General features: G+C 37.4%; 1 protein-coding gene across 4 annotated transcripts in view; it reads left to right on the top strand.

The window, feature by feature from the left end:
• Nucleotides 1-25,255, top strand: part of zeb1b (zinc finger E-box binding homeobox 1b) — a 137,761-nt gene that overhangs the window by 88,929 nt on the left and 23,577 nt on the right. For all 4 annotated transcript variants that reach the window (XM_059971981.1, XM_059971980.1, XM_059971978.1 and 1 more), the window contains exons 2-5: nt 9,450-9,656; nt 15,971-16,033; nt 21,178-21,366; nt 24,608-24,810. In XM_059971981.1, the coding sequence (XP_059827964.1) occupies nt 16,012-16,033; nt 21,178-21,366; nt 24,608-24,810 (414 nt within the window). In that variant the 5' untranslated portion in view covers nt 9,450-9,656; nt 15,971-16,011. The remainder of the gene's footprint in view (nt 1-9,449; nt 9,657-15,970; nt 16,034-21,177; nt 21,367-24,607; nt 24,811-25,255) is intronic.

Genomic DNA, 25,255 nt, shown 5'->3' with positions numbered 1-25,255 from the left:
ATTGTTCTATTCTGTGCAAGGTGCTTCATTGTTTGAGGGCATATTTATATGCAAGTTTAAAAGCAATTAGAAAAACAAAATCTGTTTCAGTAATGTAATAAATAAGTTATTTGGGCCAGCAGTCAGAGCTGTGAGTCTGTTAATCTGGAAGCATAAATTCAAATAGCACCATGCTGGTCATAAACACAAGATTCTGCAGATGCTGGAAATCCAAAATAATGAATACTAACACGTACAAACAAGCTGGATGAACTCAGCAGGTCGGGCAGCATCCGTTGAAGCAAGCATTCAACGTTTCGGGCCAAGACCCTTCGTCAGGACCGCAGCATCTATGGAAATGCATAAACAGTTGAAGGATTGGAAAGAAGTGGAAGGATTTCAAACTGGAAGGTGAAGCTAGAGGTGAAGAGGGTTGGGAGAGGGGGTGAAGCTGGGAGATAGGTGGAAAAGGTTAAAGGGCTGGAACAGTAGGAACCTGACTGTTGGAGAAAGGGAAGGAGGAAGAGCTCGGGGGAGGTGATAGGCAGGTGAGGAGAAGAGAAAAGGTACGAGGGAGTTGGGGTGGGGAATGGAAAAAGGAAGGGGCGAGGAAAAATTACTGTTAGAGAAATCAATATTCATGCCATCAGGTTGGAGGCTATCCAGATGGAACAAGGTCAGTCTCCGTTTGAGAAGCAACACCTCGTATTAAACTTAACTATTAATTCCACAGTCCTCCTTGTTCTCTCAAGTATTTGTCCAGATGTCTCTTAAATGTTATGTTCTTGCCACCATCACCACATGCTCAAGCAGCTCACGTAACCAGCTATTCTGTGTCAAGAATTTACCCTCAAGATCCCCTTTAACATTCTTCCTCCCAGTTTAAACCTATATTTTTAAGTTTTAGGAACCCTTACCTTGGGGAAATATATAATGTCTATTTACCCTATCCATGCCTATTTAATTTAGTATGCCTCAATCATGTCATCTCCTAGCCACCTTTGCTCCAAGGAATACAGACCTTATCTATTCAGGTTCTCCTTGTAACTCAATCTCTATTACAGTCATCAAAATAAAACTGGAATTTAAAGAACAATAGATTCAGCAATGAAATACATGAAGTGACTAGCTTATTAAAAACTCATCTGGCTCAGTAATGCTGTTCTGAGAAAGAAACCCTCCCATCCTTTCCCACCTTGGCCTATTGACTGATTCAGTTCAGTCATTTAACAATTAAGTCAGTGTTAGCACTGTTAGCGAGATTCGTGTCCTGTGAATGGATAGTTTTGATTTTTAAATAACTGAAGACTTTCATTTGAGCATGAATCACAGATTGTAATTTTATCTGTGGCAATGATCTTCCTTGTCTGTTAGTGAATGATTTGAAATAGTTGGGTATGTAATCTTGTCAGAAAATGACATGCTCAAGCAATTAATGGCGCCACATGAAAGTGCAATGGGAGCAACCAGAAGTTCAGGCTGCATAAAACCAGGGCATGCACCACCAGTTTGGCTGAACTATTCATGATCTGAAATAATTTAAAGCTTTTGCAAACATTCAAAAACTAGTCAAAGAAAATACATATTGACAAAAAAGTTAGAAGTAAAACCTATAAGATTAAAAACAAAATTAACTTCTCTTTACCTTGGGTGCTTCCTGTTACTACTGAAATCTCCCCCAAAATGAAGGATGCATTTGTATATGTCAATCAGATAGATTCTAACTGTGGGAAGTTTTTGTAACTTCACAGTCTGAAGTTGGATATACTGTAGTTGTGCAGTTAGACAACCATAAAATCCAAGAAGCCTGTGTGGGTTAATTTTGTTCAACTCTAGCCATGGCACAATTTTCTTTTATTTCCCTTCAAAATATTGTGTAGAAGTTCTTTTGCATCAAGGTTGAAGATAAAGCAATTTGTGGGAATGTGACTTTTGCAAGAAATTAACAAAGAGAAAGCATTTGCTACAATCTTAGAGTCAATAAATGAGCCTTAAAAGATTCTGTTTAACATGCAAGGGCAAAGTACTTTAATTAGGCATTAATTAACTGCTGTGCTTCTGGTATTTAAATAGATTTTTTAAGGTTCTTTGATTTTAAACTTCCAAAACGGTATCCTATTTTCACGTTTATTTCTGTATCCATTAGCAGTGCATATCTTGATGTCATTTGAAGGAAAACATTGTGTTGTCAAATGAAAAGAAGCAACACTTACATAATGCAATAATATTCAAATTACAAAACTGCTATCTGGGCGCAGGATTACATCAACTTTAGAAATTGTGAATATTAATGAAGAGTATCAGGAAATGATACACATGCACTTACCTGTAATGTGTACATTTCATTGAATTCAGTGAAAAGTTTCAGTTAACATTGTGTTTTGGTTTGATGTGTTAAATTATCAATTATACTTGCTTAGAATATCCTCTGCATTCAGTAGAGCGGTAAAGTGCTTGTTGTACAACAGGTAGCATCAGTTTTGCTTGTGTCCAGTTATTGGGAATACAGAAAGGTTCATGGCATCTGGTTGTAAAAGATTTTCGCTTTTATATGCTTCAATAATGAAGAGAGCACAGAGAAATTAAGCCTTTCTGGGCTTTGGTCTGGTGGCAGCCACAGGAAAGAGGACTGGGGAAAGGATAGGAAGATTGGCAAGCTGCAGTGGTAGTTGAGATTGAGGTTTAAAAGGTATTCAGTGAATTAGGAGATATTGTTTAAGAATTGTTGTGTATTACACTTGGCTGGGGACAGAAGATTCAAGATTGTTCTTGTCATTTCCAGTACTCAAGCATAAAGAAGCAAAAATAATTTGTTACAGCCCTCCTTATCCGTGGGTTCCGCATGCACAGATTCAACCAGCTGCAGATCGGGAAAACCTGGAAGTTCTCTCTCCAACACTCGTTGTTTGAGCACATAGACTTTTTTCTCGTCATTATTCCTTAAACAATACAGTATAACAACTATTTACATAGCATTTACACTGTATTAGGTATTATAAGTAATCTAGAGATGATTTAAAGTACAGGCAATCTTTAAGTCGGATTTGTACGCAAGTCAGAACAGGTACATCCAGTATTATTTAGGGTCAGTTAGTCAAACATTTGTCTTAATATATAGTATATATTTTACCTTTCTATGCATCTAAAACACTTAGAAATGTATGTATTTCAATAATTAAACCACTGTATTGCTTAGTGATAATTGTAGCTTTCATCGGGGTAGGGTCTTTCACATGCTCCATTATTCTCACTTTACCCTTTAAAATTGTTCCGATCGTTGGCTGACTGTAGCCTAACACTTTTCCTTTTTTTTTGTAATTTTTTTTTATTGAAGTTCATCATCAAACAAACATTTCCGTAAGATGTATTTCAGATATTGTACATATATATCATATAGTCATATATGCCACAAATCTCCACATAATATTTATCTGAGGTATACACTTACAGAAAAGAGAGGAAAGAAAGAACAAGCAAAAGGAGAGAACTATGTACAAGCAGGGAGTAATCTTTTTTTTTTACAACATATTCATTGATTTGTGAAGATAAAATCAGGCCTATGAGGTGTTACGTAGTTAAACCATTTTTCCCAGTATGAATCAAATTGTTCCAACTTATGATTAACAGATACTGTTATCTTCTCCATTTTGTAAATGTCCATTGTAATTTCCATCCATGCATTTAAGGTTGGGCTCTCCTGTGATAATCATTTCCTAGTAAGAGTCTTTTTACCAGCCACCAGCAGTAAATTCATTAAATATTTATATCTTTTCAACCATTCTTGAGGTATATACCCAAAATATATGGTCTTACTTTTTAAGGGTATTTCACATTTAAAGATGTCTTGTAGGGCCTTGTTTATCCCACTCCAATAGTCCTTGATAACGGGGCATTCCCAGAAAATATGATAATGGTTTGCAGTTTGATTTCCACAATTTCTCCAGCAAACAGGGAGGTTATTATCATAATGGGATTTCTGAGAGGGTGTAATAAAATTTTTCCATCCAAATTCCCTCCATTTCTGTGAACTGGTACATTTTCATTGATACCCCCATATTATTGTCCATTCTTCCTCAGGTATAATTATCCTTCCCTCCTTCTCCCAATTTTGTTTAATGTATAAAGTCGAGTGTTTTAAGATTTGACAAACCCTTATACATGCTTGAAATGATTCTACTACCGTTATCTGAATTATACGCTTTTCTAAATAGTTCTATCAAACATGTACTTGATTACATTTTTAACTGTCCTATTAACATATTGTCACATCTGTAAATACCGATCAAAGTCTTGTTTTTCTAATTAAGTGTTTCTCTTTAAGTATTTCAAAACTGAATAATGTTCCTTCTTTCATTATATTGCAAAGAACTGTTATTCCTTTAGCTGTCCAGTCCTTATATCTAGCATCCAGTTTATTCGGCGTAAAATCCAAGTCATATGTACACCATTTAAGAATTGCAATATCTCCTTCTAGTTTATATTCTTTTATAATAGTTTTCCATATTTTAAGAATCCATTTCACCCATGGGTTATCAATAGTATTTATGTCCCTTTGTAGGTTGTTATCAGGCAAAATTGCCTGTATGGAGATGTGGAAGAATCCCCTCCTCAATGTTTTTCCATTGAGCATTATATGATGGGTTGCACCAACATATCACAGCTCTCAACTGTGCTGCAAAATAATAATCTCTAAGAGAAGGTAGGCCCCATACCCCCTTTTCCTTGGCTAATTGCGAAGTTTTGAGACGAACTCTAGGCCTTTTACCTTGCCAAATATATCTTGATAACATCTTGTTCCATTCATTGAATTGTTTTTGATTAATCTCTATTGGTAGGGTCTGAAAGAGATATAATAGTCTGGGCAGTATATTCATTTTAGTAGATTCAATCCTTGAACTGAGTCTAGAAAAAGGAATTAGGTTCCATCTTGTTATATCTTAATTCTTTTTTATATATAAGCTGATAATTGCATTATGATAATTTTAGCCTAATGCTTTTCCAATGACTGATGGCGTTTCACCTCTTTCTGATCGCTTTATTATTTCCACTTTATTTTCAATCGTGATCGTTTTTCGTCAACAGAAACACTGCGGATTCAGCAGCAGCAGCTGCTGGTGGGTCCGGAGCTCCCCTGGGTCCTAAAATCCACCGCACCACACTGCACTAAGACAGGTTAAATAAGGGACTTGAGCATCTGTGTTTTTGGTATCCGCGGGAGGTCCAGGAACCAATCCCCCACAGATAAGTAGGGCCGATGGTATTCCAGTTTTGATGCAACACAAAAAAACACAATAGACAAAGTACACAATAGTAAAAACACAGTAAATAGTAAATATGTATGATAGTGTATATGCATTGATTGTATGTCCATAAAGTGATGCTGGGCATGAGAGTGTCTACTTAAGGTGACTGACAGGAAATGTTAAAGCAGTGGTTTAGGGGTGGGTTAATGGGTGGAGGTGTTTGATCAGTCTAACTGCTTGGGGGAAACCTGTTGTCAAATGAAAAGAAGCAACACTTACATAATGCAATAATATTTGAATTACAAAACTGCAGATCTGGGTGCAGAGGCAACATTTATTGTTTTTGAGTGTGGTGGTCTGGTGGGTGCTATGTATTGTCCTCCTTAACGGGAGTGGGACAAAAAGTCCATGAGCAGGATCTTCATGATGTTCCTAGTTCTTTTTTGGCGCCTTTTGGTATATATGTCCTTGATGGTGGTTAGGTTGGTCTGGTGATGGGTTGGACAGTTTTGGCTACCCATTGTAGAGCCTTTCTGTCTACCGCAGTGCAGTTTCCACAATCATGCAGTGATGTAGCCTGTTAGGATGCTCTCTAGGGCACAACTATAAAAGGTCGTGGGTATTGATGTGCACAGTCAGGTTCTTTTCTAACTCCTCAGAAAGCAGAGGCATTGGTAAGCTTCGTTGATTATGTGGGATGTGTTCTGGGACAGTGAGAGGTTGTGCGAGATGTGCACTCCTTGGAGTTTGAAACTGCTTGCAGTTTCCACTGCTGTGCCTCTGATGTAAAAAAAGAAAGGGGTGCAAGTGGTGCGAGTTCTCCTGAAATCAATAACCATCTCGTTTGTTTTGTTGACATTGGGAAAGAGGTTATTTGCTTGGCATCAGGCCTCAAGCTCTTTCGCCACCTCTCTCTAGGCCATCCTCATCATTAGATTTTATGAAGTGTTACTTCAGTGATCATGGGTAGCCCACTGGGGTAAGATTAAATGATTTGTGATGGGAGAGGAGAATGTTGTCTTTGAAGGGGCTGAAGAAGAGTAGTCTGAGACTTGTCTGCGTTGAGTTGAGTACCTGGTGTCAGGCTTGGGACTTGCTATAATTTTGTGCAGCTGCAGTCCAAATAGTTAAGTGCAACAAAAACCTGGCTGTGTGTAAATTAACCAACATGCTTTGGATGAGCTAATTCCTTCCCGCAACATTTTAAACTCAATTTCCAGTGGAAAGTGCCTAGTTGAATTTATAGTGGTGTATTGGGACTAATTGGACCTCTTTAATTGCATTTGACTTAAATAAACCACTACTTTCAAATGAGTAGCATTGAAGCAGGTATTGTCAATGAGAAAATTTCTACATAAAGAAAGTGTATTAACATTTCCTCATTCCTTTCCAGACCTCATAACAGGTCTCTGCCTGAAACACCGACTATTTATTCTCCCATAGATACTGCCTGACCTGTTGAGTTCATCAAGCAGTTTGTGTTTGTGTCTGGATTTACAGCATCTGCAGAATCTCTTGTGTGTATTAATCACGGTCTAGCTGAAGTTTATTTAAAATCTCATGCCCGGATTATGTACTTGACATTTAACCTGGCCCATGATTTAACATTTGCCTTCAAATCCAACAATGAGGATATTTCATATTAGTAAGTACCACTGCCTATTCCAATATTCCGGTATTCAGTCAGCCACTGTGTCTCAGCCCCACCTTAAGTCCTGGACTTGGACTTGTGCTGAGTTGCTGTTAGAATAGGATGCGGAGTTGCAAATCCAGCAAATCTTTTGACTTTGCATTATTGGATCTGTTACTCTGCTTCGACAGAGTCCAATGGCAAAATCCTAGCTTGTTATCCTATACTGGCAGATCCAATCCAGGAAGATCTGATAAATAATTAGTGACCTCTATTAGTTTGAAATAGGATTCCATGCTTGGGGATCAGGAGGCAAGTGGTAAATTACTTACTATTTGCTTTGAGAAATGCTTAAAACATTAATTTTAATATTATTTACATGATTTAGCTAATTTGTAAAGTGCACCCAGAGTGCAAATTTCAAAGGGGAGCAAGTATTCAGAAACCACCTTGAGTGCTTGTTCAGTTGGCTCAGCCTCACACACACAGTAAATGTGCAATGAATCTTATGGTTATTAAAAGACTTGATTTTAGAACCACATTAGTATATCTGCTTATTATTTCTAAACATTTTAAGTTGACCATTAAAGTTAAGATTCTGGCTCAATAGGGCATGCTGAACTTGTCTAGAAATTGCTTTCTTTTGAGCTTTAACTGGACAATAAACTGGACTGGTCAAAGAACACTGAGGCTGTCTACAAGAAGGGTCAGAGCCATCTCTATTTCCTGGGGAGAGTGAGGTCTTTTAACATCTGCCGAACGAAGCTGAGGATGTTCTATGAGTCTGTGGTGGCCAGTGCTATCATGTTTGCTGTTGTGTGCTGGGGCAGCAGGCTGAGGGTAGCAGACACCAACAGAATCAACAAACTCATTCGTAAGGCCAGTGATGTTGTGGGAGTGGAACTGGACTCTCTGACAGTGGTGTCTGAAAAGAGGATGCTGTCCAAGTTGCAGCCACCTTGGACAACGACTCCCATCCACTCCATAATGTACTGGTAAGGCACAGGAGTACATTCAGCCAGAGACTCATTCCACCGAGATGTATCACTGAGCATCACAGGAATTCATTCCTACCTGTGGCCATCAAACTTTACAACTCCTCCCTCGGAGTGTCAGACACCCTGAGCCAATAGGCTGGTCCTGGACTTATTTTTTCCCCTTGGCAGGATTAACTTATTATTATTTAATTATTTATTGTTTTATATTGCTATATTTCTTCACTATTCTTTGTGGTGCGGCTGTAACGAAACCCAATTTCCCTCAGGATCAATAAAGTATGTCTGTCTGTTCTTCACTTACATTTTTTTTTGTAAAATTGATGCTTGCTCTTTTCTCTTTACTAAACCCTTTTAACATTTATTCCATTAATAGAGCCGAAAACCACTTGCAACTTCTCACGTACTCTTAATCTGCATTTTAGTGTATGTTACAGCTTCTGACCATATTAAATTCAAAGTGTCTTTTACTGTAACCAATAGGACATACTTTTCTAAAGCCTGGCAATAGTGTTGCCTTTATACATGTAATGTTTTTCCCCAATTGAAAGCTCTTTCAATGACCAGTAGCACCCACCTACAATTACCTGCCAATCTCCCAATTTGTCCTTCCCCCAGTAACCAGGGATTGCAGTATGCAGCTGAATTCTTAGAGATGGCCATGCCAGCCATGTATTGCAACTTTGCAGGCAGCAGAGGACCTACTGCGAGTTGGGAGATTTTGCCAGGCTTGACATTGGTAAAGGACCATCAGCCCAAGTAGTGTGAGATCAGCCAACTCAAACTACTTACCAATGATTCTATTACATACAATTTTCTCTTAACAGCATTTCTTTTTGGTGCATTTGTTTCTTGACGTGACAATTTGTTCATAATGATTTGAAGTGCTATTTCTATGTGGAGTCTCAAAATAGTTACGTAGTTCTGAAATTATTGTTAGAGCTGTAGGCTTTTGCTACATGTACTTGCTTTCTAATTTAACTATCTTTATTGTTCTGTTATTTTTCCATTTCTGAACCAGCAGTCCATCAACATATTTTTTTTATTAAAGAATGTCAGTTTGTGAGCTCTGCCAGATTAGAATCTTTCTCATTCGAACCCCCTACACTTCTAATACTTCAGCATATCTATAGTACTCTTACTGAATTAAATGAATATTTTAGGAATGCAGTCCAATTAGTATCAGCAGTAATACTTGGATTTAAAATTTTAGTATCAATATATTCTTTCAGTTGGAAGGAAATGTTTCAACAATTCTGACAGTGTTCAGCTGACTTCATCTCTGTTTCTCTCTCCACAGATGTTGCCTGACTTGTTGAGAATTGGTAGCATTTTCTGTTTTTAGAACTGTAGTTATACGTATTCAAAATAGGCCCTTTGGCTCAATATTTCTTTGCTGATCATGCTAACTCCATTTGCCAGTACTTGGCCCATACCCGTATGCGGCATTGGTTTCAAATGTCTACTTAAATCGTACAAACTGTCAGTAGAGTACCTGCCTCTGCCACTTTATCAGGAATGTTTAAACACAAGATAACCATTAGTACATTTTGGGATGTCTGACAAGTCAAAAGTTGAACAATTGTTTTATTTCTTTTGCAGTTACCAATTATAATAATGTTGTTGAAGCAAGTTCGGACACGGATGATGAAGATAAATTGCATATTGTGGAAGATGAGAGTGTGACTGATGCTGCAGATTGTGATGCAAATGCACTGGAGGATGATTTGCCAACAAAGTGTTCAGTATTGCCAAGGAAAGATGATACAGATGAAGAAAATGAGAGTGCTGAGTGGAGAAATGAAGAGGGTAAGTATTTTTTAAACTTTGGAAGAATGATGTTCTTTTCTTTTCATAAGGTTTGTTCTTTGCGGTATTTTGGAATCTAGCAATCTTGCCTGGGTTGAAATCAAATGCTGACGCTAAGTTAATTTACTAGAAAATCTACAAACTGTTGCAAGGATGGCAAGTAAAAATGATGCTATATTCTTGAGGCATTGTGAACACAGGTTTCCAGAACAGTAATCACGAGGGTTCTCATTATAGCCTTTTAAGCTGGCATTGAAGTTGAAGCTGTCACCAGAATCCTTGGGCCTTTTAATGGAATTAATTACGACTTCCACTTGATTTCCATGCTCTGCAGTCTTGACATAAATTATAGCTGGAATACTGCATGAGTCTCTCTATTCAGCTACGTGCATTTAACAATTCCTGATACTGTATATGTCCATCAGCTTTGTACGTTATTCTGATTTTTCAAAGCTACACCAGTGACCCTGCAGCAGAATGATATATAAACATGTGACCATGAGTTGAGGCTCGAGGGGAAAATTATGAAAAAAATTGAGGGATTAGCTGAGAAGTAAATAATGAAAATGCTTTTAATTTAGCAATTTTTTGTCATATTTAAAAAGCAACTTGTTCTAAATGGTAGCAGCCATCATATAATTTGGCAAAGTTCAACAATGTCACACAAATTAACAAAGTTTTTGTATATCACACTCATAATTCGGCTAGATTTTGTGTATGTCTATGTACATACCAATTTGATTAAACCTGATTCAGTTGTTTCTTTTTGTGTAAATTGATGTAAGGAATATAGGCTGGAATCAAAAAAGGCAATGTAGTAACCTAGGAACTACAGTTTATCTTTGGAATACATAGATGCACAGAATCTTACTCGAGTGCTGGTGAGAAATGCTTTGGCCTAGACGTATGTACGGGTATGTATACGTACGTACACACCCGCACTTGCTCCCCCTCCCGCCCTCCCTCCCCCCTCGTGCTCTCGCTCGCTCTCTCCCATAGTTGTCACTCTTTGTTCCTATAACATAAGTTCAGAGATATTTGAAGTTGTCTGACAGGAATATAGTTCACACATGCAGAAGAAAATAAATATTACTTCTAACAATTTGTGTGAAAGCACACGTGTGTGTCATTTCTAAGTTGTATTTCAGCAATGTTGGCGTTGGAAGTGTTCCTATTGCGATGTCTTGAAAAATTCCAAGTACTAGTTTTGACCTTTCAAAAATACTTCTGAATATTGGAAATGATCAAGATTGCTGATGTGAATACAACAAAGAAAAACATATTCAAGTTGTCTGCAAGCATGGTCATGGGCCTCAGCGTGGTCACATTTTGACTTGCTCTGGAGTGAGAGCTATATACTGTATGTCCTAATTCATAAATGTACTTCTGTTTGCTTGAATGCAGTTGAAGATGCTTTGGTTGTATTAAACTGGTAGCTCCAAAGCATATATTTATATATTTAAAGCACTATTGCAATTTTGAAAATAAAATGAACATTTCATAAAGTTGAAAATGGTGGCATCAGAAACATAGTCCATGAAACTGTTTCAAAGTCATGATAACTTTCCACTTGTTCTGTGCTCTAATGAAAGCCTCTGAATTACAATAAGAATATGCTAATAAAAGCAGAGCATTTGATAAATGTCCAGGGTTGGATAATGTTGATATTCAAAGGGATTTGTGTGTGCTTGTACACAAGTCACTGAAAGTCAACCTGCAGGCTCAGCAGGCAATAAGGGAATGTATGTTAACCTTTGTAATGATTTTTTTTTGTAATAAGGACATGTATTGTGATTCTATAGGGCCTTGGTGAGATGGCCCCTGGAGCACTGTGTGCAGTTTTGGTACCCTTATCTAGCAAAAGATGGACCTCTCTGATAGTGGGAGTGCAGTAAAGGTTTATGAGACTGAATCTGAGGATGGCAAGTTTTCCCGAAGAGATGAGATTGAATGAAAAGATATAGACTGTATACTCTTCAGATAAGATTAAATAGTGGTCTACTGCACTCACAGTGCGTTGTGTACAAAGCTAGGCAGGGAGTTAAACGCCTTCTCAAAAATTACCTGAGCCAGAAGCTTTCTACAGGGTTTTGTGAAACTGCAGAAAGTTAAGTAAAACATGCATTTCATTCAACAGAGAATTATCAGGAACCTGAATATACTAATATTTTTTTATTATTTTCACAATCAGCATTAAAAAAAGTAATACACATGCATCATTCTATAGTTATTGCTGTGGACGAGAATGATGAACAATAAACATAATACTTACTTCAAATACATACATTGTTTACCAATATTAAGAAAGCTTAAGACTCATAGATACTGCTGTTTCAAGGGCAAATAAAGAGTGGATGGAGATGGATGTCGAAATCTGAATTAACCCACGCTAGAAGTGCTGTAAGAAAAGGAAAAAGGAGCTTACAAACAGGAAGTGATGTTTTTACAAAACAAACTGGGCCTCTAGAGACAGAACAAGGGGAGAGAATCATAGTTATACAGCTTGGAAATTTGGCATTTGGTACAACTTGTCCATGTTGGGCTGGCTTCATACTGTATCTAGATCCATTTGTGTGTGTATGGCCCATATTCCTCTAAAGCTTTCCTATCCAAATCCTGACCAAATGCCTTTTAAATGTTGTTATTGCACCTGCATCTACTCTTTCTGTGGCAGCTCGTACCATATACCCACCTCACTCCAGGCTATAGGTCTCCCTAAATAAATAAATAAATAAATAGATAGATAGAGTTAGCGCTTTATTCCCTGGAGCAAATAAGAATGAGGTGAAATTTGATAGTTATGAGGGGTTATAGAATCAGAATCAAGTTTATTATCACCAGCATGTGACGTGAGATTTGTTAACTTAAGGTACAGGTGGCCCCCGTTTTTCGAATGTTTACTTTACGACAGCTCGCTGTTATGAAAGGCCTACATTAGTGCTTGTTTTCGCTAACCAAAGAGGATTTTCACTTTTACAAAAAAAGACGCCCGCTTTATACATGTGTTACCCTGAGAAAGACTACCATGACCTTGTGAAGCCTTGTTTGGGCAGTTGTGAGCGCATGCATGTACGTGCGTAGATGTCATAAAGTGAAGAAGCAATTGCCATTCATTTATATGGGAAAAATTTTTGAGCGTTCCCAGACCCAAAAAATAACCTAGCAAATCATACCAAGTAGCACATAAAACCTAAAAGAACTCAAACGTAGTATTAAAGCAGGAATGATATGATAAAGACACAGCTAAATAAAGTAGAAATATTTTATATATGGTGTCGTTTCACTTATCAAAATTGGGAAGTCAGCGAGCCAAAATCGTTTTGGAGAAAAAAAATTGGCATGTACACGCATGCACAAACAACTGCCCACACAAGGTTTCACGGCAATGGTAGTCTTTCTTGGGGTAAACACACGTATAAAGCGGGCGTCCTTCTTTCGTAAAAATGAAAATCCTCTTTGGTTAGTGAAAACAGGTACTAATGTAGGTCTTTCGTAACGGTGAGCTGTCGTAAAGCGAACGTTCAAAAAACTGGGGCCACCTGTATATATTTGTATCCCTAGTTTCTCTGTTCTACAACACACTCTAGGGCCCTACCATTTACTGTGCAAGTCCTGCTCCCATTTAAAGTTGCCGAAATGCAACAATCATTTGAATTAAATTCAACCTGTTATTCTTTGGGCCACTTTCCTAGTAATCTAGGTCCTGCTGTAATCTTAGACAACCCTGTTTATTGTTCACATCAATTTTGGTGTTATCTGCAAACTTTACTAACCATTTAATCTACATACAACATGGGACCCAGCACTGATTCCTGTGCCACACTACTGGTCACAAACTCCACTACCACCAATCCAATTTTGTATCCAATTACTTGTTTGAACCTGGACCAATGTGATTTAACCTTGTGGACCAGCCTACCCAGTAGGACCTTGTCAAAGGTATTGCTAGGTTCCACATTGACAGTGTCTACTGACTGCTGAGTTCATCAATCTGTTCTGTAAGATCACACCTCAGTATTGCTGTTGAATGTCATTAAAACATTTCAAAAAAAATCATTAAAGGTTGTAACAGTTTAGATGCAAGGTGGATGTTCCACATTCAGAATAAGGTGCAAACCATTCAGAATTGAGTTGGCAAAAGAAACTTCACTCAGAGGGTGGTGAACCTCAGAATTTCTCTACCCCTAGGAGCTCTGGAGGCTATTGTTTTGTATTGATTTCTGGATATGAAGAGAAGCCAACATTGGGAAAAATGTTGTAGAATACTTGATGAATGGCAGGGAAACCATATGTTCTTATGTTAACTTGGGCTGCAACAGTTTGTAAGCCTATTTTTCCACTCATTGAGGGTAACTAAGAATAGGTAATAAATATCATGAGGACATAAACACAGGAGATTGTGCAGATACTGGAAATACATAGTAACACATACAAAATGCTAGAGAAACTCTGCAGGTCAGATAGCATCAATGGAAAAGTTGATGTTTCGGGCCAAGACCCTTCATCAGTACTTTACATAGATGCATCCTGACCTACTGAGTTGCTTCAGCATTTTGTAAGTATTATCCTGAGAACTATTTTTTGAAATGATAGCAGAATATAAGTCAGCACCACAGTAAAACGTTGTTTACTTCCATGTTTTTATTCCTACAGACACAAAAGGCAGAAAGAAGAACTAGAATGAAATGGTTTCAGATCGGCCTTCCTCATAGGAAGTGGGTTTCTTAATTAGGTCATTGGCCTCGTAGGCAAACGTTATGAAATCAGAATCAGGTTTATTATCACCGACATGTGACGTGAAATTTGTTAACTTAGCAGCAGCAGTTCAAAGCAAATTACAATTAGCTATGTACATCTCTTAGCTTGCTTAATTTTAGTTCATGTTTTAAATGTGTCATATCTGTATTTATTATAAGGGTGAAGGCAAAAGCAGAATAAACAAAAGCAATAATCAGAGACCTGTACTAAAATTTGTGATTTTTTTTTTTGTAATATTTATGGAGACAAATTGTCTTTACTTAAATTATTCAAACTGGATCTCAACAGCTTGCATTGAATGGCCTTGTCTATTCTTGTTGCACAGAAATGTAGTAGGGAATCAAAAAAAATCCACAATTCAGGCAAAATACATTTTTTGGGTTTTGGAATTCTACAACAACGCAGTAGTGACAGATGTACTTTTAAAGCTGGCAATTCAACTCCTAGCCATTAGCAAAAGCTCAATCCTGCCATTCACCAGATAGCCAGTCCCTGGAGTCCAATAGGAAGTGTAAATTTCCACATTTTTCCAGGCACTGATGTTGAGAAATCTGCTAATTGTAAGTACACTGGTTGTACTGAATTCCATGAGAAGAAACTGCTCTGGACAGAAGGGGTCTTGGGGTCCAAGTCCATAAACTCCTTGAAAGTGGCTGATGAGGTGACAAAAAAAGTGTATGCTCTGCACATCTCCTAAACTAGTATTTCACAGACACTAGAGGCTGCAGTATGAATCACTGACCATCATCAGCTGTGGTAGTGTTAGGTTAAGGCCTATCCACTATCCTGTCTTTCATGGGCAAGCCAATTCTGAATCTTCTGTGAATCAATCTTCCATGTTGGACCTTGCCAAACACCTTATGAAAATTTATGTAGTTAGCCATTTAGCCAAGGTCAGCTCATCACGGTGGGTACTTCTCCCATATTGCGAGATTTTTTGAATTCCAGAAACGTTTCAACTGTTGTTGTTTTTATTCAAAGCAGTGGCTGCCGCAGCCCCCTGGGGTAGACAATTTGAAAGGTTTACCACCCTCTGAGTTAGTGAAGAAGTTCCATCCCTAAGGACCATAGCCCGAGTCAGTCCCAAATCCAACATGCACAGCTCTACACTCATCGATCACATTCGCTACATTCTCAAAATCTCACTGATGAGTGCTGGAAGCTGAACTACCATTAGATCATTGCACCAGGGACTCAATTTAAGTAAAAACAAGCTTAAAGTTTGGTGGCTGACTAATGCAACCTGGTTCATTGTTTCTGTGCTTCATTGTGCCAATGGTGTTAAATAACTTTATGACTTGGTAATCACAAGGAAGAATGTCTGATCTTAAAAGCTGATATAATTTAGTATTACTTCTGCAGCTGCACAATCAAATTAAAAGCAAATGATTTGAACAGATAAATGAAACATCTCGGCGCACTACCCAAGGAGTTGTGGGAAGCTTATTCATTTCATCTTTGCTCTGGTTATTTATTTTGACAAAAATGTACTGAGTAATTAATTCACTTAGTTTTATTTAAATAGACTTTGAGATTACTTTTTTCTTGCTTTTCAGGAAGGAAAGAAAATACGGGCAGCCTGGGGCCTGAAGCCCAGATGCTGAGTGATGGTTGCACAGGTACAGACCAAATCTTTTTATGGGCTAAATAATTAATCTGATGTGCATGTTGTTGTACATGATCTTGCTTGCTGTTCAGTGCCACATATGCAAAGGTGGAGGACAAAGAAAAAAGATTTGAGTTGAGTGATTAAAATGAACTCTTTTATACTTCGTGCATTTTGCTGCAATTGTGAATCCATTGTTGGATTAAATTAGTCAACTGTTCACACCTTGAATGTGGGAAGAGAAAATAAATGCAAAATAATTTCAGATTATAAAATAGTTCTCCAATGGTGAATAGCTTTAGGACATAAAATACTCGTATATTAGGAGACCATGGAGCCTGGATTATTCATGGAGGAATCCACTTAGTTCAAAGATCACAACCTTTCCTTACTCTTACTCATATCCTTGCTACATTTAAGCCTTTAAGTATACAGTTCCCTTTTGCAGGCAATGATTAAAACTGACAGATTAGGAAAAGTGTTCTGATATACTATATTCTGCTGGAGAAAACAAAGCAAGTTTCTTACATTACATCCAATGGCTCTTTGTGTTCAAATTTCATTTAAAGTGTCTGTTGAGTGCTTTCTGCATGGAGTGAGAAAATTGATTATCCTTTCCTTTTTATACAGGCATCTGTTTTGAGGTTTATGAAATAGGATAGAGATTTTGTTTTGTCGCAGTGTGTAATTTAAGGGGAACTTTGAGTTAAATTTGCACTAGTTTACTGGAGAAATTGTTCAATATTTCATTCACTTGCATAATTCTAAATGTAAAATCTTTCATGAACTATTGCATTTGAGCAGGGTATCAAGACCATTTCCTTTGGATTAGAAACCTGGTATTGTTTCTAACCCTCCCCCCATGTAGCTATAAATATGCTTATCATAAATAATTTTTATACAAATATATCTGACCACCATCTTTGAGTACCCCAATTTTAATAATAAAAAAATCAAAATACAAAGAACTTAACAATATTCTGTTTCATTGATTTACGTTTACAATTTTTTTTTAAAAAGGCCATCTTTAAGTAAAACCAGAGTAAGTTGCATGTCTCGGAATGATCTTTGTAAAGTATCCAAAAGTATTCCTAGCAACTCGCAATATTATTTGTTAATACCATTTTCCACTATTGCTGGCCAAAGTCACAGTTTCTATGTGCAGAACTGTTTGTAACTTTGACAGTGATGCTGTATAAAAAGAACATTCAAGCCAGTTGTTGTAGGTTTTAAAGGTAAGGTCTGGGATGTTAAGGGGTGAGGCACAGATGTATACATTGTAATGTGCTTATCACCATAACATTTACAGAGATAAAATCCTGTCATAACCACTTCAAAAGCAATGCCTCCGCAGGTTCAGCTTTACTAAGGCTGTCTTCACTGAGATATGTGACATTCTGCAGGAAGATTTCAAGGCATGCACATATATATGAACTGCTGTCATTGTGAAGGTTAAAGTCTCAGGCATTCTTTAACTCTGTAGATCAAGGATCATTCCAGGCAGCTGCGCATGTGACACAGTTTCCTACCATTAACAGCATTCTAAAGGTCTCTCTGATTCCATTCTCAAGACATAACTATTCCATGGATTTTGAAGTAAAAGCAGACAATTGAGAAATCCTCAATAGTCAAACAGCTTCACTGAGGAGAAATGGACTTCATGTTTCAGTTTGAAGGCGTTAGAAGAGGGAAAAGTTTGAAATAAAATTTTATTTTTTGTTGCAGGGAAGGGTGAGACCACAAGACATAGTTGCAGAATTAGGCCATTCAGCCTTTTGAGACTGCTCTGCCATTCACTCATGGCATGTTTATTTTACCTTGCAACCACATTTTCCTGCCTTCTCCCCGTAACCTTTCACGTCCTTACAAATCAATAAGCTATCAACTTTCACTTTAAATATATTCAATAATTTACCTCTAGAGCTGTCAGTGGCAATAAATTACACAGATTCACCACTCTCTGCTGAAAAAGATTCCTCCTCATCCCTGTTCTAAAGAGATGTCCTTCCTATTCTGATGCTGTGACCTCTGGTCCTAGTCCCTCCCACTATTGAAAACATCCTCAAATGTTCCTTGTCTGTTAACCCTATTATTTCCAGGATTATTCTTCTAAACCTCTTCTTGACAGTCTTCAATGCCAGCACATTCTTTCTTAGATAAGGGGCCTAAAACTGTTCAAAATACTCTTAAGTGTGGTCTTACCAATGGCTTTTAAAGCCTCAGCTTTATGTTCTAGTTCTCTCTAAATGAATACTAGCATTGTATTTGCCTTCCTTAATACTGACTCAAGCTACAAAATTAACCTTCAGGGAATCCTGCATTCTTAAGTCCCTTTGTACCTCCAATTTATGAATTTTCTTCGTTTAGAAAATAGTTTACACCTTTATTCCTTGTAACGAAGTGCAAGATGTTGCACTTGCCTATTCTGTGTTCCACTTGCCCCTTCTATACCCATTCCCTTAACTTGTCCAAGTTCATCTGTAGATTCCCTGGTTCCTCAATACAACCTTCCTGTCTACCTATAGTCAAATCCATCATCCAGATAATTGACATATAATGTGAAAAGTAAAGGAACTAGCATTGACCCCTAAGGAACATATCATGAGTCATCCACAAATCAACCAGAAAAGGCCCGCTTTATTCCCGTCTCTGTCAGCCAATCTTCTATTCGCGCTGGGGTATTATCTTTCCTGTAAGATCATGGGCTCTTGTTCAGCACCTTCATGGTTGCAGCTTATCAAAGATCTTCTGAAACAACATCCACTGATTGACCTTTGTCTGTCTTGCCTGTTATTTTATTGAAGAATTCCAACAGACTTGTCGGGCAAAATTTCCCCTTATGGAAACCATGCTGACTTTGGCCTATTAAGTTGTGTACTTCCAAAAGCCCTGGAATCTCATCCTTAATAAAGGACTCTAGTCTCTTACCAACCATTGAAGTCAGGCTATTTCAGGCTAACTGGCCTATAATTTTCCAGTTTTTTGCCTCCCTCCCCTCTTAGACATTAGAGAGACTTTTTTTTTTATTTTCCAGTCCTTCACAATCTCTTTAGCTACATTTTTGAGAACCCTGAGCTGCAGTCCATCTGGTCCAGGTAACTCTTCATTTTCATACATTTCAACTTCCCAAGCACCTTCCCCTTAGTAATGATGACTACACTCACTTCTGCCCCGATTCTCTCAAATTTCTGACATGCTGCTGAAGTCTTCCACTGTTGAGAATGTTGCACAATACTTACTCAGTTTTCCAACATTTCTTTGTCCCATATTACTACATCCCTAGTATCATTTTCTAGCAGCCTGATGTCCACTCTTACTTCTCTGTTGCTTTTTATATATCTTAAAAATATTTTTATATTATTGGCTATCTCAGCTTCATACATTTCCCAAGAAGGCTTTTTTAGTTGCCTTCCAGAAGAAGCCATCCCATAGCATTCTACAAATTCTTTCTCTCAGGGTTAAATTCCAAACTGATTTTCCCAATCAATTTGCATATTAAAAGCCTCCATGTCCATTGTAACACTATTCTTTTTATATGCTGTTTATATGTTTATATCTCCCATTGTAACTTGTACCCCCATCATGGCTACTGTTCAGAGTGCCTGTATCTAACTCCTATCAGGGTCTTTTTACCCTTGCAGCTTGGTTCAGGCAGAGCCTGAAGCTGCCTCTTTCCCCAATACCATTGCCAATGTTGTACAAATTCAAACCTACTTCTCCCACTACAATCTTTGAGCTATGCATTTAGCACTGATTTTATTAGCCCTCTGCTAATTTGAGCATGGCTCAGGTTGCAATCCAGAGATTATTACTTTTTTGGTTCTGCATTTTAATTTGGTCCCTAACTGTTCAAGCTCCTTCAGCAGAACCTCTTTCCTCTTCCTTTTGTCTGAAGGAGGCATAGAGAGGGTGGCCAAAGGGAAGGACCAAAGTTTAAAAAATGAAGCAAGCACTGTACTGTATCTCCTTGGTCAAAGGTGGTGACGAATCAGCATATAGGAGGGAAATTGAAATTCTGGTTGATGCTGAATGTCAGCAAAACAAAGGAACTGATTATTGACTACAGGAGTAGAAAATCATTTTTTTAACTTTAAGTTGCTTAGGAAGGTGCTGTAAAAAGCTGGTGGGATTTGGTGGAGATGGAAGTGTGGACTGGAGTAGTACAGAGTATTTTTTTAAAAAATCCATAGACATACAATATGGAAACAGACCATTCAGCTCATTGAAGTTGCACCAATCAAGAAATACTCAACTACACTAATCCCATTTTATTTTGTCTCATTGCATTCAACTCCCTTCAAATGCTACTGTGCACCTTTACACTATGGTCAATTTACAGTGATCAATTAGCCTACTACTTCAAATCTTTGCTTTGAAGAAACCAATATGGGAACACAGAGAGCATGTTGTGCTGTCAATGTGAGAGGAAAGTACTTATCTTTTGCTTCTTTAGGTTCCTAAATTTAAAATTTTCTTTTGAAACAGGAAGACTGTGTCTTGTAATCCTTTTATTGCAAACTTTATGGAGATCTTGCATTTGGCTAAGTACCTTGGTTTTTGTCATCATTTGCCTTCTTCAGAACACAGTCTTTTGCATTCGACCCTGAAACTGTTAGTGATTTTAAAGGCATGTCAGCAGCCCACACTTTCCCAGTGGGATCAAAGGAGACGGGCATTTAAAATGCAGTGTCCTTCAATTCCTGCAGGCAGAGTCTTTGTGAACTCGCTCAGATTGGCGATTTGTGCTGCAGCACGTATGGCAACATTATTTTAATGCAGAATTGTGCAAGTTGTTTCTTTTGGTAGATTGCCTGTAGCATCTAGCAAAATTTGTCTTAATGATTTAGGGATCTTTCTCAAGATTATGAATTTAATTGCTCTCTATAGAATGGCACCCTCAACAATGCAATGTATCTTCAGCATTATTTAAGTCTTTGTGTCATACTTACCTCTTGATCAAGCTTGGAAACTGAATTTTTCTGAACAGTCTCATTTTAACATCATTGAATTAAAGCTGTACAGTGGTAGTAATCTGTTTTGCATGATTTATTTTTAAATATAAACATGAATGTTATTGCACCTGCAGAATGTGCAGTATGTGATGCATTTTGTTTTGGAGATGTATTGTTGAGTGACTTAGTATAACATTGTTGACAGCTAATGAAGAAGGCTGTGATTCTGATGGAGAAAACTGCTTTCATGATTCAACTGCAGAAGATGAACAGGCTCATGATCCAAAAGTTCAAGAATACCTTCAGCAAAAAGACACAGCTGTCATTTTCCCAGAAGCCCCAGAGGAGCAACATAGAAGAGCCACACCAGAAGCTAGTGGACAAGAAGAAAATGGTAATTTACGAATTATCAGCCTTATAGCATGCAATTTTTTTTTTACTATTCAAAACCATTTATTAAAAAACATTTGCTACAGAAAAAGAAACTTTAAAAAAAAATCTGATGCAGGATATCTGAAACTAAAATAAAAATTCTGGGAATTCTGGTGAAGGGTTCTGGACCTGCAATGTTAACTGTTTCTCTTTTCACAGGTACTGCCTGATCGACTTAGAATTTCCATCTTTTGTTTTCATTTAATATTTCTTAGTTTATTTTATCTTTGTGTTTGGTCCGATGGATGGTTTACATAGATTTTGTGTTGGATAAAATATGCAGTACTTGCATTGATACGTAGTAGTCTAGATTACACCAAAAATTAAAAGTAAAATAATTAAAATTGAATCTCAATAATCTGACATCCAGGATGCAGCAGTTACACAAATGATAACTAGACTAACCAAATCTTTCAACCTAATATACAGTTAACTTTTCCTGCCCAGAGCTGTAATTTCTTGCCTTCTGTGCATATCTCTTCACTTTGATTGCAGGCTTAGTCACTACTCACTGGAAGTGTTTCCCTAAGTACCTCTGGCTGGTGCCTCACTGCTTACTTTCAAAGGGCTTTTCATTTCCATTGTCGACAGTTCATTTTCAAGCACAATCTTAATATCGGTGTAATTTTCCTGCTATAATTACTTTCTTGTTTGAAGTACTTTGAAATTATTTTGGATATAGGACTTTGTGTATTATATTTTCTGATGCAATATTTTTTTTAAAAAGAAGCACTTAACAACCTATTTGTGTGCCAAATATATTTTGACTTACTTTTCAGAACAAATATTTTATCCATCTCATCACAACTGAGACCCGTGAATTTCTTTAACAAATTGAAAGAAAACGATATTCAGCCAATGGTTAAGTTTCTATTTTAGTTTTTTTTTAAGTGTATGTATTTAACAATTTTTTTAAATTGTTATGTATGTTCTTTTTTTTCATTAAAGTAACTCAAACATTAAATTCCAGTTGCTTTGTGGAGGAACATTTTGATAATATTGTTTCACTCTTGGTGTTAAAAATTATTTGTAAACAAACAAAATAATGTTTACTTCACAAATTGCTATTGCAGTGCCCAATGCAGTCTGCTTAATTGAAGACTAATCCATCTTTAATCACCCTTTTGAGATTTAACTAACTCATGTCTTGAGCATAAACACCAGAAATACTGCCGACGCTGGAAATCCAGAGAAACACACACAATACTGGAGCTCAGCAGGTCAGGCAGCATCTGGAGAGGAATAAGCAGTGAACATTTCAGAAGGAGATCCCTCTTGTGATGAATGTACAAATTAAATACTAATTTTGCAATTGAAATGATTAATGTTGTAGCAATGTGCACTCAGGAGGAGCCGTAAAGTACATTTAGGTTATCACTGAAAGAAACAGCAGAAGAATTGCAAAGGACAAAGCTGTTCCTGTCATTCCACTTCTTTTATTGAGCAACCCCATGGACCATTCTCCCTGTAACGTGGAAGCCTTTGTTTTAAGACCATATTATATAGGAGCAGAATTAGGCCATTTGGCCTATTTCTCCCTCGGCCCTAGATTCCTGCCTTCTCCCCATATCCCATCATAACCTGACAAATCAAGAATTTATCAACCTCTACCTTAAATATACTCAATGACTTGGCCTCCATGGCTGCCTGTGGAAATAAATTCCACGGATTCACCACCCTCTGGCTAAAGAAATTATTCCTCATCTCAGTTCTGAATCGACATCCCTCTATTCTAAGGCAGTATCCTCTGGTCTTAGAACCCCCCCCACCCCAACTTAGGAAACGTCCTCACCATGTCCACTGTATCGAGGCCTTGGAATGTTCAATAGGTTTCATTGCAATTACCCCTCATTCTTCTGAATTCCAGTGAAGCTAAGAAATTCATCTCATATAATAAGTCTTTCAATACCCGAACCATTTTCCTTTGAACCCTCTTTAATGTCAGCACATCCTTTCTGAGATAAGGGGCCCAAAACTGCTCAATACTCCAAGTGACGCCCCTCCCCAGAACTTTATAAACCCTCGTCAGTGCATCCTTGCTTTTATATTCTAGTCCTCTCAAAATGAATGCTAACATTGCATTTGCCTTCCTCACCACCAACCCAGCCTGTAATTTAACATTTACAGATTCCTGCAAGAGGACTCCGAAGTCCCTTTGCAATTCAGATTTCTGAATATTTTCGCCATTCAGAAAATAGTCTACACTTTTATTTTTTCTACCAATGTGCTTTGTATCTTGTTTAAGGTGTCATCTTGTGCTTTGGTTGTTGTTTCATCTTTTTTCCTCATTTGTCTAATTTTTAAACAAATTATTTTGTCCAAATACTGCTGTTGATAGCCATTCAGATTAAAAAGAATAGATTTCTGCCCAGCACAAATCCATCCCAATAACCACAACACAATTACACTGGTAAAACCCCATTTTTCTGCTATTAAGTAATTACTCTTTGAATTCTTCGCTCAGCAATATGTGTGAACTGCCCTGCATATTACACATTACCCTACAAACCCACATGAACAATATTACAGGAAATTGGTGTGTGAAAACATTTGTAATTATGGAAGTTATCTAACAGCAAAAGTGAAACTTGTACGTAAATAACTAATCATCATTGAACTGAATGAGTAAATGGAATAGATGCATTTATGTACAAATACTGTTGCTGCATAATTGAATGTAACTACTATAAATAGATTTCTACATGCATAACATTTCTAGGGTATCAGCAAAATGATTATTGAGATTTATAAAATTTTTAAATATTTTTCATGTAATATCCTCTGATGTTTTTCTACCTCTGCCAAGCAGAGACATTTCTCTAGGTAACAACTGAGACTGAAAAGTCGTCTTTGATTCTCAGCTCTTAGATGTAGGCATAAAAGTAGCAGTGTGCTGCTTTACAATATATAAGCTAAAACATAACTTTCAATTTCTTTTAACTTGAAATGGTGAGGAAAAATTGGGTATTAATCATGTTTGATGTGGGTGATTACAGTATTTTTAAAATTTATGCTGCCACCAGAGCAAGAAACTTGCTAGACAGTTTGGTTCGACAATTTTTTCCTTACTGATATTAATTAGTTTGGAATTATGTAATTTGATCTGGAATTATGTAATTTGATCAATGTCTAGCATTAGTAGGCTCTCTTTTAGAAACAGGTTTATGTTTTGTGTTTTTATGTCTACTATTTCCAACTTCTAGGGACTCCTGATGCTTTTGCTCAGCTGCTCACATGCCCATATTGTGATAGAGGATACAAGCGTTTGACGTCACTAAAAGATCACATAAAGTATCGCCATGAAAAAAACGATGACAACTTCAGCTGTTCCCTTTGTCGCTACACTTTTGCCTACAGAACACAACTGGATCGTCACATGGCTTCACACAAGTCAGGACGAGATCAGGTAAAGAGGAAAAAAATACAATTTAACTGATAGGTGGATGCAGGGAGGAAGTTTCTCCCACCTGCAGGAGGGACTAGAACCCCAGAGATCCTGGTCTCAGGATGTCCTTTTGTATGAAAGTTTTCTTCTTAAGAAGAAATTATTCCCTCAGTACTAATAGGAACAAAGTTTCAAAACCTGTGTCTCTGTATCTCCTGTTGCAACTTGATCCTCCTCTTCCTTTTGGGAGACAGTCATTGCAGATAGGTATTAACATTTCCTCCTCGCTGACTGAACACAGGTGCACCTCAAGTTTAGTCCACTTTTACTCTGCAGTCAATACTGTAGCTAAGCACAGTTCAAACACCATCTATAGTTGGATATATGACATCACTTATTGGTAAAATCTCAGATGGCGATGAGCAGATTTTTAGATGCGACATAGAACATCTGGTTGAGTAGTGTT

This window comes from Hypanus sabinus, chromosome 6 (assembly GCF_030144855.1).
Source record: "Hypanus sabinus isolate sHypSab1 chromosome 6, sHypSab1.hap1, whole genome shotgun sequence".
Taxonomy (NCBI): domain Eukaryota; kingdom Metazoa; phylum Chordata; class Chondrichthyes; order Myliobatiformes; family Dasyatidae; genus Hypanus; species Hypanus sabinus.
Note: the sequence above shows the minus strand (reverse complement) of the source record. Positions and strands in the feature narration are given on the sequence as shown.